Source organism: Hylobates moloch, unplaced genomic scaffold (genome assembly GCF_009828535.3).
Source record: "Hylobates moloch isolate HMO894 unplaced genomic scaffold, HMol_V3 SCAFFOLD_16, whole genome shotgun sequence".
NCBI classification, from domain to species: Eukaryota; Metazoa; Chordata; class Mammalia; order Primates; family Hylobatidae; genus Hylobates; species Hylobates moloch.
The window spans coordinates 3,352,363-3,367,260 of record NW_026652291.1 but is presented as its reverse complement, the minus strand read 5'-3'; the positions used below and the strand labels follow the sequence as shown (position 1 = coordinate 3,367,260).

Below are 14,898 nucleotides of genomic sequence, written 5' to 3'. Positions count from 1 at the left end.
CACTAAGACTTGCTGTTCTAAATGAAAGAATCAGAATGGATAAATTAGACACATGCAGAGTGACCTCTGTATTAAAATAAGATATTAGCACGTTTCAGGTACTTTGGTATTTCTGTCATCTTAAAAGTGTTGATTGCTAGGTGCTGTCAGTTATACAGGAAGCCAAACCCAGGAGGGCCCAAAACAGCTACAGTGAACCGCGGGTGTATTTGGAAGTCAGAAGGAACTACTTTTGAAAATAAATCTAGAATTATTTTCTGTTTAAGACAGAGTCTTACCTGTCATCCAGACTGGAATGAAGTGGTGCGATCATAGCTCACTGTAGCCCCAACCTCCTGGGTTCAAGTGATCCTCCCATCTCAGCCTCCCGAGTAGCTGGAATCACACGTGTGTGCCACCACACCTGGGTAATTTTTTGACATTTTGTAGAGATGGGGTCTCCTTGTGTTGCCTAGGCTGGTCTCAAACTCCTGGGCTCAAGCGATCCTCCTGCCTCAGCCTCCCAAGATGCTAGGATTACAGGTGTGAGCCACCACACCCAGCCAAGTCTAGAATTCTTAATCCGGCCATCTTCCTGGTCATCTCCTTATTCTGTCTCCTGTTTGTGGGAAGTGGCAGGTGGAAATTTAATACCAGGACAATAATTATGTAAAGATTTGAGCAGTTTGGTCAGATGACCCAGCTGTGTCCAAAACTTGCTGGCCCTGAGATGGCATCACTTGAGACGGTTAGTCCTAGCTGTGCCTCAGCCCAGTCTGTCACCCTTCGCTGGTTCTGGAATGCAGTTTGCATTTGGCCATCACTGCACTAACGCTGTCAGATACGCCCCAGTTTACTCTAGATGCATCTATGCCAGGAATAAATCTTGATTTTTATGGCGCTGTTCCCAAGACTGCTCCATAGCCAAGTGGGCCAACATGACTTCCAAAATCTAACTGCCTCGTAACTGTCCCCACCACTGTCACCATGGACTCAAGCATTCAGCAGGCCCTGGGCAGATGGCAGCAAGGCAGTGTCAAGGCTGGTCATGCCCTCACTCAGGTACCCTGGAAAGACTAGCTTCCCTGGTACAGTCTGGGTTTGCTCTTCTCACTTGTTGCCTTGCACTTACACTTCTGGCGTTGGAGAATGCACGGGGATTAGGCCCAGAAGAAGCCAGGAAGAGGTCGGCCGTGCCAGGGGTGGGTCTAGCTGGACTCTAGCTGCCTCATGGCAGGCTGCCTGCACCGCAGGTGTGGGGACAGCAGAGCAGGTGACGGGAGGTCATGGTCGCACTGCTGCCGCCTGTCACACAAAGGCGTGCACATCTGAGTGCCAGAGGGAGATGGCTGACGGAGATGGCTGCTTACTGCTTCTCCCCACAAGGCCCGCCCCCGCCAGTGTGGGGTGTGGCTGGGCTCCCCTGTGCTTCTGCGCGGTGTCTTCTTTAAGGTCAGGAGGGTGAGGTGGGTGGATGAGGGTAGGCTCACACAAGAAGGGTGACATTGTGGCCGGGCAGCACGCAGGTGCTCAGCAGAGGGTTGAGGGATGAACGTGTTTGAATGGGGAGGAGGATGGCTGAGGGCCTCATCCTTGCTTCCGTTCTGGGTTCTGTGGGGATAATTCAAGCGCTTCAATTGCGTTGCACGGAAGAATGGAAATAATCCAGCCAGCCAGGGTTCACAAGCTTTCCAGTTTGGGGTGGCAGAGGCCCCGCCAGAGCCCCGGCAGCAGGGCAAGGTGGCTTCCTATGGGCTGAGCCAGCCTGGCCCCTCTGCCCTCAGCCCTGGCCCCCATCACAGGGCCCAGACGGACACAGGGAAACACACGCAGCTGAAGCGGCCTAGGGACCCTGGCGCCTCCTGCCAAGAGCAGGCAGGTGCGAGGGCCAAGTGCAGGGGCGGGAAGTCCAAGGGTGGCCGGCACGATTTCCCTTTTCTCCAAATCTGCAGGAAATCATCACCCTCGGAATCTCCACCCTTGGACTTGGAAAGCCAATGTGGGAACCCTGCTGTGCACCACAGACCCTGCCGCTCCTCCAAGGAGGGGGCCTGTGGAGCTGGGCTCTGGTCCCCTGCTCACCTCCAGCCTGGAGGCCCAGCTGCCCTGGGCCCTGGAGTGCCGGGCTTGACACTGCTTCAGAGCGTTTATGCCCGAGTCTAACAAAACCAGGAGGACCTCAAGTGGCGGGCCTTGGGATGGTCCTCCTCTTGCTTTAGGGACTGTTTCTTGCCTCCAGAGGGCCCCCAGCCCCGCTGCCCCCACCACGAGGAGGGTGATAGGACAGGGCAGCTGGGGTCCTGGGCACCAGCATCTGCAGACCACATTTGCTTTCTCAAAAAGGCCTGCAGAAGAACTGTAAAGACTTTCCCTTCATATTTTATAGACGTAAAGGGAGTAACACGTTTCCCAAGTACACACTCAATCTGTTAACATGCCTGACCTTGAAGCCAGGCCGGGGGACAGGGCATGGCCCTCCCAGCCACCACTCCCCTCCCCACAGGTCCCTCTCTTGTGACCTGCGCGCCGCCCCTCCTACAGCCCCCATCTCCCCAGCCTTCTGTTCCCCAGCCCTCCCTGCTGCTGGGCTCTGCCCACGGCCCTGGCTTCCGACTCCCCTGGGACTCCCAGGCCCTCTGTGGAGGCAGAACGGCACCACCCCCTGCTCAGACACCTCCCCTACAGCAAGCGCAGCCCTCAAGGCTGCACCAGGGTCTCAAATGGGTTTAAAAGGAGCCCGGGGAGAGGCCTGCACTGCACCCTTCTCTGAACATTACGGCAAGCCTCACTTCCGGGCTGGAATCTGCCCTTCTTCTTCGGTTCCTTTGCCCCCATGTGGTGCAGAGCGGGCACCCGTGCCCACGGACTCACTGCCCCACACTCCCAGCCCTTCCTCCTCCTCTGGCCTGCCCTCCCTCCGCACGGCCGGGGGTCCATCTCCTGCGGCCCCGCTGTCGTGTCAGGTGGCCTGGGGCTGGGGCCAGGGCCACTGGAGAGCACGTGAAGGAAGGGTGTCACAGATTTGCCTCAACAGGGGAACAAGGAGGCTTAAACACTAGCCTGGGAAATTTAGCTTTTTCCAGAAATACAAGTTTGGGAAGATGACAAAAAAGAAGGAAGACCGAATTACTAAGTTACTTTCCCAGATAAACAAGAGGACTTACTAGGACTTTTCTTGGGCCCAGCAGCCCGGCCAGTGCCACGGTTTCTTTGCAATGTTCCCATCCCATCCCCATGGGGAAACAGGTTTCTCTTTCTAGGACACAAGGTGCCCAACTTATTGTTGGCACTCAGCAAACAGCTCAAAGCACCCACTGGCAGGCCAGGGGCAGGGCTCCATACTCCCCAGAGACAGCTGGGCACCAGGAGCTAAAATGACAACGTGGTCACCTTGAAGCCTGTGCTCAGAAGAGACCCTTCAGGCCTGCCCTGTGCCCCGCACCACCTCACCAGGCTGGTCACTGAGGAGCACATAGGGCTCCGAGAACGCGCCTGTGTGTGTTCCTTCCTGAATGGTTCTTCAAATGAAAATTAAGCCAAACCAGGCCAGGCACAGTGGCTCATGCCTGTAATCCCAGCACTTTGGGAGACTGAGGCAGGAGGATGACCTGAAGTCGGGAGTTTGAGACCAGCCTGACCAACATGGAGAAACCCCATCTCTACTAAAAATACAAAAAAATCAGCCAGGTGTGGTGGTGCATGCCTGTAATCCCAGCTACTTGAGAGGCTTAGGCGGGAGAATCCCTTGAACCCAGGAGGTGGAGGTTGCAGTGAGCCAAGATTGCGCCATTGCACTCCAACCTGGGCAACGAGCGAAGCTCCGTCTCAAAAAAAAAAAAAAAAAATTTAAGCCACATCAAAGTCTTCCCAACAAAATCAATTCCCCTCATGTGCCCACAAAAGCCAAAATAAAGGAATGGCTGGTGAGGACACATGTTGGACTCAGAGAATATTAAAATGCAATACTGTAACGACAGCTTATTCTTTAATAAAAGGGGTGTCAGTAGCGTCACTAGTAAGACGTGATGGCGCTCCATGACTGACCAGCAGCGCTGGGAGGGGACATGCAGAATCCACCTTCCAACCACGCCCAACACATCACAGAAATGCCTGCTCATTTGTTTTGATTCATATACAAAGTTACAAAATATTCCCTGCCCCAAATTCTTAACGAAAATGAAAGAAAACCCTAGAATGCGGTGGTTTTACAAATATATTAGCCCAGAACATCCTAGGCAGCTGCACAGGCCGCGGGTGCAGCAGGGCGCAGGGCAGCACCCAGAGCCCCGGCCAGCGCGAAACGGACGCAGGCGCATCCCCAGCCCTCCGTGGCGTCTCAGCAGCAGATCGCCCAGGCCTGGCCCGGTCGGGCTTGGTGTTACCTCCGGAAGTCGAGACGACCGTGCTGCTCAGTATCTTCCGCCTTTCCGCACTATGGTGGGCAAGCGACACTGCTGAGGAGCAGGCTTAAGGTCCTTCCGCGGATCTGTCTGTCAAAGAAAAATTGCAGACACAAAATTCAGTGGCAGCCTGGGCTGGGTCGGAGAGCAGCGCCGACAGAGAAGCTGGTTCTGCGCTACCTTCTTGCTCGCAGGGATGCACTTCAAGGGTCTCGGCACCGGCACTCTTCCATTTGTTCCAGATCCAAGCACGGACTGCAGCGTGGGGCTGGAGTACGACGACAGTTTGACCACTCCCGAAAGCTTTAGTTTGGGCAGTTCCATGACATAAGCTGGTCCTTGTCCCTTGGGATGGTCCTCCTCTTGCTTTAGGGACTGTTTCTTGAAACAGAACAGAGGCCAGTTGGACATAAAACGCTTTCTGCTTTATGAAAATTAGGAAAAACGAAAGAGGCTCTTTTGTACTGCTTTTGCCTAATACAATTTCTTGACCATGAGATGTGACTGGGACACATCCACCAGGTCCCAGACACCCCAAGGGAGTGGCTGCCCACTAGAGTCCCACGGGGAAGGCCAAACGTTCAGGGGGAACCTGAAGAATGCCGACTTCGAGCTGAGGAGTGCGGGTGGCGAAGGGCTCGTGGACAGTGGTGCCCACGCCTGCCTCTTGCTCTAGCTCCAAGGTCTCACACCCTGATCTGCCTGCCGCCTGGTTTTGGGTGGCTTGTGAGCTAAAGATGGTTTTACATTTGGGGTTTTTTGGGTTTTTTGTTTTGTTTTGTTTCGTTTTTTGAGACAGGGTGTTTGTTGCTCTGTAGCGCAGACTGGAGTGCAGTGGTGCAATCTTGGCTCACTGTAGCCTTAGCTTTCTAGGCTCAGGCGATCCCCCTGCCTCAGCCTCCCAAGTAGCTGGGACCAAAGGCACGCACCACACCCACCTAATTTTTAAAACAGATGGGGTGGTGGGGCAGTGGTCTTGCCTACGTTGCCCAGGCTGGTCTCAAACTCCTGGCCTCAAGTGATCCTACCTTGGCCTCCCTAAACACTGGGTTTACAGGTGTGAGCCACCGCACCCACCCGGTTTTTATATTTTTTAATGATCGAAAAAAAATGTTTCATGGCATGTGAAAATTATGTGAAATTCAAATTTTAGTGTCCCCAGTTCTACTGGAACGCAGCCCCCATGTGGTTCACGTGTTGCTTCTGGCTGCCTTCACACTGCAGCAAAGCGGGGAGTGCAACGAACACCCCATGGCCACGGGGCCTAAAATATTTCCTATTGGGCCCTTAGAGAAAACATGCCGACCTCGGATGTGACTGAGGGTGGGGACTTGGGTGAATGCCATCCAGGAGTGACATCAAGGGTTTGAAGCAGACTCTCTGTCCAGGAGGGAGCGGAGGCAGAGCAGGGACAGTAGTGAGGAGGCCATCTGTGGTGACTTAGGCAAGGTGAGGAGGCTGTAGGAGGCAAGAAGGCGAAGCCCCTGTAGGATGAAGGAAGGGTCCACGGGGGGCCTGGGCAGCTGATGGAGTTGCCTCCCCCGGAGGGAAGGCCATGGGAAGCCACAGGGAAAAAGCACGTTTGGGGAAAGATCAGGAGAAGGGGTTTCAGCAAGTTTGTCTTTTGGACATTCAACTGGAGCTGTCAAATCGGGGGCCAACGGGACACAGGAGCCTGGCTTTCTGGAGAGCAGCCTGACTGCAGCTCTGGGTTCCCTGCTCCCAAGCGGGCAGGGAGCACTCGGTAAAGGCTGGGAGGAGCAAGTGACGTACGGATGACCGAACAGATGAATGATGGAAGGGCACACTGTCACGCTGTTGGGGTGCCAGCCCAGAACTGGGAGACTGGTGCAACCCTGTCACAGGTGACACAGGGCTGCACCGGGCTAGGATGCCACACGGTAGGTGGGAAGGTGAAGGCACTGAGGAGCGAAGCTGGCATTTCTCAACCCAAAATGTGCACAACCTCCGCTGATGGGACAAAGTGCTCATCTGGGGCCAGGCAGAGACAGCGACTTGAGACCTGTCACTGGCTGGGTGGGTGACTCGGGCCTAGGACTTGGGGCCTGTCACTGGCTGGGTAGGTGACTTGGGCCAGCATTGCATCTTCTTGGCGCCTCCCTCCAGGGCCGTTCTGAGGGGTGATGTCTGCACAGTGCTTTGGCATAGAACCTGGCACCTGCATGTGGTCATCAGGACAGACACGAAAGTTCATGCAGCGTCCCCTCTCTGGGCCTGCTCACATGGGATATTCGTCATCAGTTCTTAGCTACTGGGGCAGAAAGGGCTTGAGCAACTAGAACTGGGGTCCCTGATGTCCCAACACATGGAACCATCAACTCGCACACTGTTCACGCCTTGACTGACAATGTGGTATGCCACAGCCTCCACAGGTGGCGTCCTCCTCAGAGAGACACAGGCCACCTGAGGGCTCCAGTGCCGGCTGAGCTAGGCAGTCTCCAGCTCCGATTTCGCTCAGTACCTGCTTTCCGCCCTCCTTGGAAACCTGGCAGCTGTGACTGAGTGGCTCCGGTGCCACAGGGTGTGCCGGAAAGCCAGCTTTTCTGTGGCTGCCCAGAGCCCGCTTCTCTGTTTTCCTACGGGGAAGGAGAAGAGAATGGAGCAGCTCCACTGAGAGCCCGCAGAGCACACGGCCTATTGGCTTCTTTGTCTCCAATTTGTTTACTGTGTGAGTTGTCACTAGCTCTTCTTTTCCGCCTGAGCTGTAATCAGGAGCCTTTTTTTTTTTTCTTTTCTGTCTCAGCCTGACAGTCTCTGGGCCAGGAACAGAGCTGGCTCCGCGAACCAGAAGCACTGCCTACCCAGGGACTCGCAGTTTGGGATCAAACTGTCACCTCCACAGTTACGCACACAGGAGTGTCCAGAGGTACGGAATTAGATGACCTCAGGGCAGACATGTCTTAGATTCACATTCAGCAGGTACTTCCAGTGCCAGGTGACATCCAAAGTGCTCTAACATCTCAGAATGCATCCTGTTCACACCATTTACAAGGGCCGCACACCAGGCTCTTCTAGAAGGCTTACTACCTGTAGCCTTGGCATCAACCACAAAGTGGACAGCCAGCCCCTCTTTCTCCTGCCATGGAGCTGCTAACATCCTCATTTTGGGGAGGATACACCAGAACGCAGCACGACGTGGGCCCCAAGAGGCCCTGACCACTCTTCAGGATAGACAGCGCGATTCCCAAGGACCCTCCAGAGGGCAGTCCCTTGCCCCACCATGTGCCCATGGGTCTCATTTGCCAGGTCCTGCATCTACCCCACCGGACCCACGAGAGTGCCTACCTCTGTTCTTGGAAGTAGGGGTGCTGCAAGGCCTGGTGGGCGGCGATTCTCTCATCGGGATCATAGGCCACCATTGCGTGCAGGAGGGAGAGGCATTGTGGGGACAAATTGGTTGTCAGTAGAGGTATTCCTGATCCCTTTTTAAAAGGAAAATCAAAATTCATAGCTCTCGACCTGTATTAAAAGCCCAATGATAACAAATGGTCATGCTGTCACTGAGTGTGCCGGCGGTCTGCTCTCACAACTAAGGGCCCTGTGTGGTAGGGAACGGTTTATGACTGCAGAGTCTACACCTGTCCCAGCCCACAGAACGTGCACCACCAAGAGAGACCCCTGATGTGAATGATGGGCTCTGTGTAGTAATGAGATATCCATGGTTCATCAACCATAACAAACACACCACTCGAGGCGGGTGCTGACGACAGGGGAGGCTGTGTGCACATGGGGACGGGGCTCTATGGAAACCTAAAACTGCTCTTTAAAAAATCTATTAAAAAATAGTCTTTTATAAAGGGGAGGATCTGTTATGCTATAAATGTAAGAAAACTACCTTTCCTATAAAAGATTAATATCACCTTCCCGCATGAGAAGAATGAAATAAAGTTTAACAAAAAAAGAAGAGTCCAAAATTGTTGCCACCTTCTCCCTCCCTGGGATGTGGGGGCTGCTGGGTGCTACTCGCCCCCTCAGCCCACAGGCCCTCCCTGGGAAGTCCCAACTCCCCAGCCTCAGCTTCATCAGAATGACCCTAAGAGTCCAGCAACACCTCTTCCAGGCGTCGGTCCCGCCAGCAGGGCTGTGGAGGGCTGCAGGAAGCCCTCACCACCTATGCGCTGTGCTTGGGGAACGTTTCCACCCAAAGGCTTCTAAGTCCTGTTTAAATTACTCCTGGAACAGAGCCTGACTCCCCGGCCCTCAGAAAGCCTGTGACAAATCTTTCTGTGATGCTCAAGGAAGAGCTCACCTTTGAGACCCCTTAAAGTGATGGGCTCTGTCTGAGCAGCCACTCACTGGTCCTCAAGTGAACTTGAGACCCTGTTGTCGGCCGAAGGACCTCCTGAGAGGGGTGTGAGGTAGGCACAGGGAGGGGCTTGCCCTGCCGCAGGTCCTAGCAGGGGAGTGAGTCCACGTCCACTCTCAGAGCACAATACTTACTGTTTGAACTTGGTGAGGGTCTTCTGAGCAGGTGTGCCGATGACATCGTGGATTTTTGAGATTTGGTCCAGTTCATTTACTCCAGGGAAGAGGGGCTGCAGACTGGAAGGGCACAAGGGGCACTGCGGTCAGTGTTAGGGCGGAGCCAGCAGACTTCACTTATCAGACCTTGCTGCGATAAACAAACCCCAATTACAAACCATCTGGACCGCACAAAGGGAGATCATGGGAAGCATAAACAAACTTTACCTACACCCTTCTGTAAGTTCCTACTGTTCATCTAGCTGCTACCATAAACATCACAAGGTGATATGTGGCAAAATTAACCAGCAAACAACTCCGGGATGTGACCATACCGAAGAACTCCCTCAAACTCCCCTCCCCAATATAAACCCCTCAATCTGTAAGCTTGGGGCTGCTTCCTCTGCCTGTTAAGGGGCCGGTGGCAGGTTAATAAAAACTTGCTTGTCCGACTTTGGGTCAATTTTTCCTCTCTTGGCTGACCTAACATTCTGGTGCCGAAACCCGGGAAGGGGGATAGACTCTGGCCAGGACTCACTCACTATCAACCAATCTCTCTCTCTTTTTTTCTCTCTCTCTCTCTCTCCCTCCCTCCCTCCCCTATCACCCCTCTCCTGGCCAATCTCCCCTTCCCTGAACCTGCCGAAGACCCAGAGAATCTCCTAGACTCTCCCATTGCTGGTGACTTCATCCACCATCAAAGCCTCCGCCAGGGTGAGTAAAAAGAGACTGTTGCCATTCCCTGGAACTCCTGACCGTCCATCTCTCTGTTTCCGAAAGACCCGGCGCTGGGCCAAGGGCTTCCTCCAGCCTCCGGACCTCTGGTTCCTCCGTTTCGGGGACGCCTGACACGGCGGTTACCTCTTCTATTCCTGACAATTTCTGCAGGAAAGGGGACGCCACCGGCAGTCTCTTCTTCCTCTACCCTCCTCCCTTCCATTCACTATGGGAGCCTCTCAGTCTATTCCTCCTAAAACTAAACCCCTTGGGTGCCTCCTACACAATCTGTATACTCTTGGCCTCCATTCAGAAATCTGCCCTAAAAGGCTTATCTTTTACTGTAACACCACGTGGCCTCAATACAAATTAGACCATGGCTCCCAATGGCCTGAAAATGGCACTTTCGATTCCAACGTGCTCAGAGACTTAGACAACTTTTGCCGCCGCGGTGGGAAGTGGTCTGAGGTTGCTTATGTTCAGGCTTCTTTACTCTCCGTAGTTGTCCCTCCCTCTGCCAGTCCTGCTGTACTTTTCAAATTCTCCTCGCCTGCTCCAAACCCGACTCACCTCCTGCTCCCCTCATCCCAATAGCCCCAGCAGACGACTTCTCCTGCTTTGATCCCGCCGATCTCTCCCCTCCTCGACAACATCCTAATCCACCCCCGAACAGCATGACCCCCCACCGTATGCCTCTGCTCCTGCTCTACCTCTCTCTCCCCTTCTCTCCAACCGCCCCGCCTCCGACTCTGAGTCCTCCCCATCTCCACCCCTTACTTGTTCTGGAGCCCAACACGCCCAGCAGCCTGCTCCCTTGCTTCTTCTCCGGGAAGTGGCATGGGCCGAAGGGATGGTCCGTGTCCACGTCCCCTTTTCCCTCTCCGATCTCTCCCAAATTGAGAAACGTCTCAGGTCCTTCTCCGATCCCGACACTTATATCAAAGAATTTAAATATCTCACCCAGTCTTATGAACTTACTTGGCATGATCTCTATAGTATTTTGTCTTCTACCCTCCTTCCGGAAGAAAAGGAAAGAGTGTGGCTTGCAGCCCAGGCTCATGCCGATGACCTCCATCAGCAAGATCCTACTAGGCCAGTAGGGGCAGCTGCAGTTCCCCAAGAAGAGCGTACCTGGGCGTATCAACCCACAGAGCCCGGCCAGGCCTCCTGAATCATATGATTACCTGCCTCATTGCAGGCCTTAACAAAACTGCCCATAAGGCTGTAAATTTCGAAAAACTCAAAGCAATCTCCCAAAAGGCCAACGAAAACCCTGCCCAATTCCTTTCTCGCCTTACAGAGACTCTCCAAAAATATACCCGCGTCGATCCCGCCTCCCGGGAAGGAACTGTTGTTCTTAACACCCATTTTATTTCGCAATCTGCCCCCGACATCTGGCGCAAACTTAAAAAGGCTGAAGATGCCCCTCAGACCCCACAACGAGACCTCCTTAACTTGGCTTTCAAAGTCTTTAATAACAGGGAGGAGCAAAATAAATTAGATAAAGCCCAAAGAGATCATGCTAAATACCAGCTTCTAGCAGCAGCTATCTATCAACCCAGCCATATTACCCAAAGGCACAAAAGACCCGATAGCAGCAACCCTCTGGGCCTTGTTTTAAGTGTGGCAAAGAAGGCCACCGGGCGTGGGCGTGTCCTAACCCTCGAGTGCCAGAGTCCTTGTCCAGTCTGCCAGCAGACAGGCCACTGGAAGTCCGACTGTCCTCTCAGCAAACGGACAGACAAGCCTGCTCCTCAGAGCCACCACCCCTTTAACAAGACAAAAAGTGAAGAATCGCTTGCATTCCCGCAGCTCCTTGGCCTAGCCACTGAAGACTGACCGGGCCCAGGGCCCCCGGCCCCATCTGCCATCACTGCATTGGAGCCCAGGGTAACTCTGCGAGTAGCAGGTAAGCCGATCTGTTTTTTAATCGATAGTGGGGCCACCTACTCGGCTTTGCCTGAATTTTCAGGACCCACTCATTCCTCTCAGGTCTCAAGTCGTGGGGGCTGATGCACTCATCTTGTGTCCACGCGCCACCAGACCCCTTACTTGCTCTCTGTTTGATACTGTTTTCTCACACTCTTTCCTTATCATGCCTCGTTGCTCTATCCCCATCCTAGGCCAAATTCAAAGCCAAATTCAAATTTGAATTCAAATTCAAATTCAAATTTTGGCCAAGCTTCTATCACCTTTTTCTCCCTCCCTCAACCGGAGTCCCTCCTACTCCTCTCTGCAAGTCCAGCCCCTGACCCCTCTCCCCAGTAGCCACTTCCCACCTCTCTTGTAAACCCAATAGGGTGGGACACCACCACCCCTTCCCTAGCTGCTCACCATGACCCCATCAAAATCCAGTTAAAAGGCCTCTCTAAATTTCCCAACATCCCCAAAAACCCCATCTCCCTAACCCACCAAAAAGGCTTACAGCACATCATAAAAAAGCTCTGTTCACGCCGTCTTCTTAGGCCAACACGTTCTTCATATAACACCCCCATCCTCCCGGTTAAAAAATCAGACGGCTCATACTGACTCCCCCAAGGCCTCCAAGCCATCAATCAGGCCGTCCTTCCTATTCATCCCATAGTCCCTAACTCCTATACATTTCTCTGTCTCATTCCCTCCAACACCACCCGCTACACTGCTATTGACCTAAAAGACGCCTTTTTTACTATTACCCTGCACCCTGATTCCCAAAACCTCTTTGCTTTCACCTGGACCAACCTTGACACTCTCCAGTCACAACAACTCACCTGGACTGTCCTCCCTCAAGGCTTCAGATACAGCCCTCATTTCTTTGGACAAGCTTTAGATCGAGATCTCACCTCCTTAAACCTTTCCCCTAGGCGTCTCCTTCAATACGTGGACAATCTTCTCCTTTGCAGCCCCTCTCTAGAAGACTCTCAAACCCACACAGTCACTCTCTTAAACTTTCTCTCCACCAAAGGGTATAGAGTCTCCCCCTCCAGAGCTCAACTTTCCACCTCCATAGTAACTTACCTAGGAGTTCAACTTTCCCCTGGGACCCGGGCTATGACCCCTGCCCTAGCAGCACTGATAGATAATCTGCCCCCACCCTCCTCCAAAAGTGAAGTCCTTTCCTTCCTAGAACTAGTAGGCTTTTTTAGAATATGGATTCCCAACTTTGCCCTCCTAGCTCACCCACTCTACGAAGCAGTGAAAGGCCCTCTCAATGAGCCTCTAAATCCCTCGCATAACATACTCCCCAACTTCCGCAAACTTCAAATGGCTCGTCACTGCACCAGCTCTGTCCTTACCTGGTATCTCCCAACCTCTCACGCTCTATACTGCCAAAAGACGAGGAATAGCCCTCGGTGTCTTAGGGCAACAGAAAGGAGACCCTCCTTCCTTTGCCCCCGTAGCCTACCTCTCTAAACAGTTAGATAACACAGTCAGAGGATGGCCAACCTGTCTTAGAATGCTAGCAGCAGCAGCCACTTTAGCTCTAAGCAGGAAACTAACATTCAGTCAAAATACTACCATCTACAGTCCTCATAAGCTACAAGATCTCCTCTCCTCCTAAGCATTAGGCTCCCTCCTTCCCGGATTCAATTACTCCATGCCCTCTTTATAAAAAATCCCGAATTCAGTCTTGCCAAAAATGCTCCCTTCAACCCAGCATCCTTACTCCCTGTATGTTCTTCCCCTCCTACTCATTCTTGCGCTGACATCCTAGATCACCTGCAGCCACACTTTCCTAACATTTCCTCTGAGCCTCTCACCAGCCCTGATGACCAGCTATTTATAGATGGCTCCTCTTCCGGGCCCACTGGCTCCCCCAAAATTGCTGGGTATGCAGTTGTTTCCCTTGACCGAGTAATTGAAGCCAAGCCCCTACCTCCAGGAACCTCCTCTCAAAAAGCAGAACTCATAGCTCTCACCAGAGCCCTAACCCTTTCCAAAGGCAAACGAGTCAACATTTACACAGACTCCAAAGATGCATATCACATTCTTCATTCCCACGCCACCATCTGGCAAGAGAGGGGATTCCTTACTGCCAAAGTGACCCCTATCACTAACCGCCCCCTTATTTACCAACTCCTTCAGGCCGCACATCTCCCAACTGAGGCAGGAGTTATACACTGTCGGGGACATCAAACAGGAACAGATAAAATCTCAAGAAGCAACAGAAAGACCGATGGGGCAGCAAAAGATGCCTCCCTTTCTTCCGCTCCTGCCTCGCTCCTCCTCATTACCCCTGCAGTCCAACCTCAATACTCCCCCACTGAAAAAGCCTCATTACTACAACAAGGAGGCTTCCTCCAGGGGGACTGGATAGGTAAGGACCAGAAGCTAGACCTTCCCCAGGGCCAAACTGACAAAATCCTGACATCTCTCCACCAATCCTTCCATATTGGTGCATGTCCCCTATATCTCCTCCTCCGCCCATATTTCTTCTCCCCTCACCTATTTACCTCACTAAAATGTGTAACTTCAAACTGTCATATATGCTCTGTCACCTCTCAAGGAGCCCTCCATTCCCCATCTATTCCTACACAGCAGCTAAGAGGAACACTCCCAGGGGAAGACTGGCAAATAGACTTCACCCACATGCCTCCCGTCAAAAACACAAGACTCCTTCTCACTCTTAGAGACATCTTCTCTGGGTGGGTAGAGGCATTTCCTACCTCTTCAGAAAAAGCTGCAGTAGTCTCCCAGATCCCTATAAGAGAAATCATCCCTAGCTTTGGTCTGCCTCGCTCCAATCAATCAGACAATGGCCCTGGCTTCATTTCCCAAATCACCCAACAGCTCTCCCGGTCCCTCAGCATCCAGTGGAACCTCCATATCCCATATCGACCCCAATCATCAGGAAAAGTCGAAACGGCAAATGGAATCTTTAAAACTCAGTTGATCAAACTCACTCTAGAAGTCCAGAGGCCCTGGACTTCCCTCCTACCCATAGCTCTAGCCAGCATCAGAGACAGCCCAAAGGCACCCTCCTTCCTCAGCCCATTTGAATTAATGTATGGATGCCCTTTCCTCTTACAAAACAGGCCTCCTTCTGATTCTCAATTAGGAGAATACCTCCCAGCACTCTCCCTCATCCACCATCTCCTCTGCAAACAGGCAGACCAGGCCCTCCCAACACCACATAAAGGCCTCACCAGACCTTCCTACCAGGAGAACATGTTTTTCTAAAAACCCTTAACCCGGCCAGGCACGGTGGCGCACGCCTATAATCCCAGTACAATGGGAGGCCGAGCTGGGTGAATCACAAGGTCAAGAGATTGAGACCATCCTGGCCAACATGGTGAAACCCCTTCTCTACTAAAAATACAAAAATTAGCTGGGCATGGTG

General features: G+C 52.9%; 1 protein-coding gene across 8 annotated transcripts in view; it reads right to left on the bottom strand.

Moving 5' to 3' along the window:
* The window catches only part of MOK (MOK protein kinase), a 77,369-nt gene that overhangs the window by 1,792 nt on the left and 60,679 nt on the right, over positions 1-14,898 (bottom strand). For 5 of the 8 annotated variants that reach the window (XM_032180533.2, XM_032180535.2, XM_058429445.1 and 2 more), the window contains 5 exons: positions 8,841-8,942; positions 7,686-7,859; positions 6,862-6,976; positions 4,560-4,760; positions 4,180-4,469 (listed from right to left, as the gene is read on the bottom strand). In XM_032180533.2, the coding sequence (XP_032036424.1) occupies positions 4,389-4,469; positions 4,560-4,760; positions 6,862-6,976; positions 7,686-7,859; positions 8,841-8,942 (673 nt within the window). In that variant the 3' untranslated portion in view covers positions 4,180-4,388. Of the gene's footprint in view, positions 1-278; positions 599-1,446; positions 1,591-4,179; positions 4,470-4,559; positions 4,761-6,861; positions 6,977-7,685; positions 7,860-8,840; positions 8,943-9,617; positions 9,744-10,556; positions 10,768-14,898 lie in introns of those variants that run through there. The other 3 variants (XM_058429448.1, XR_009210228.1, XM_032180534.2) reach the window with 3 other exon arrangements.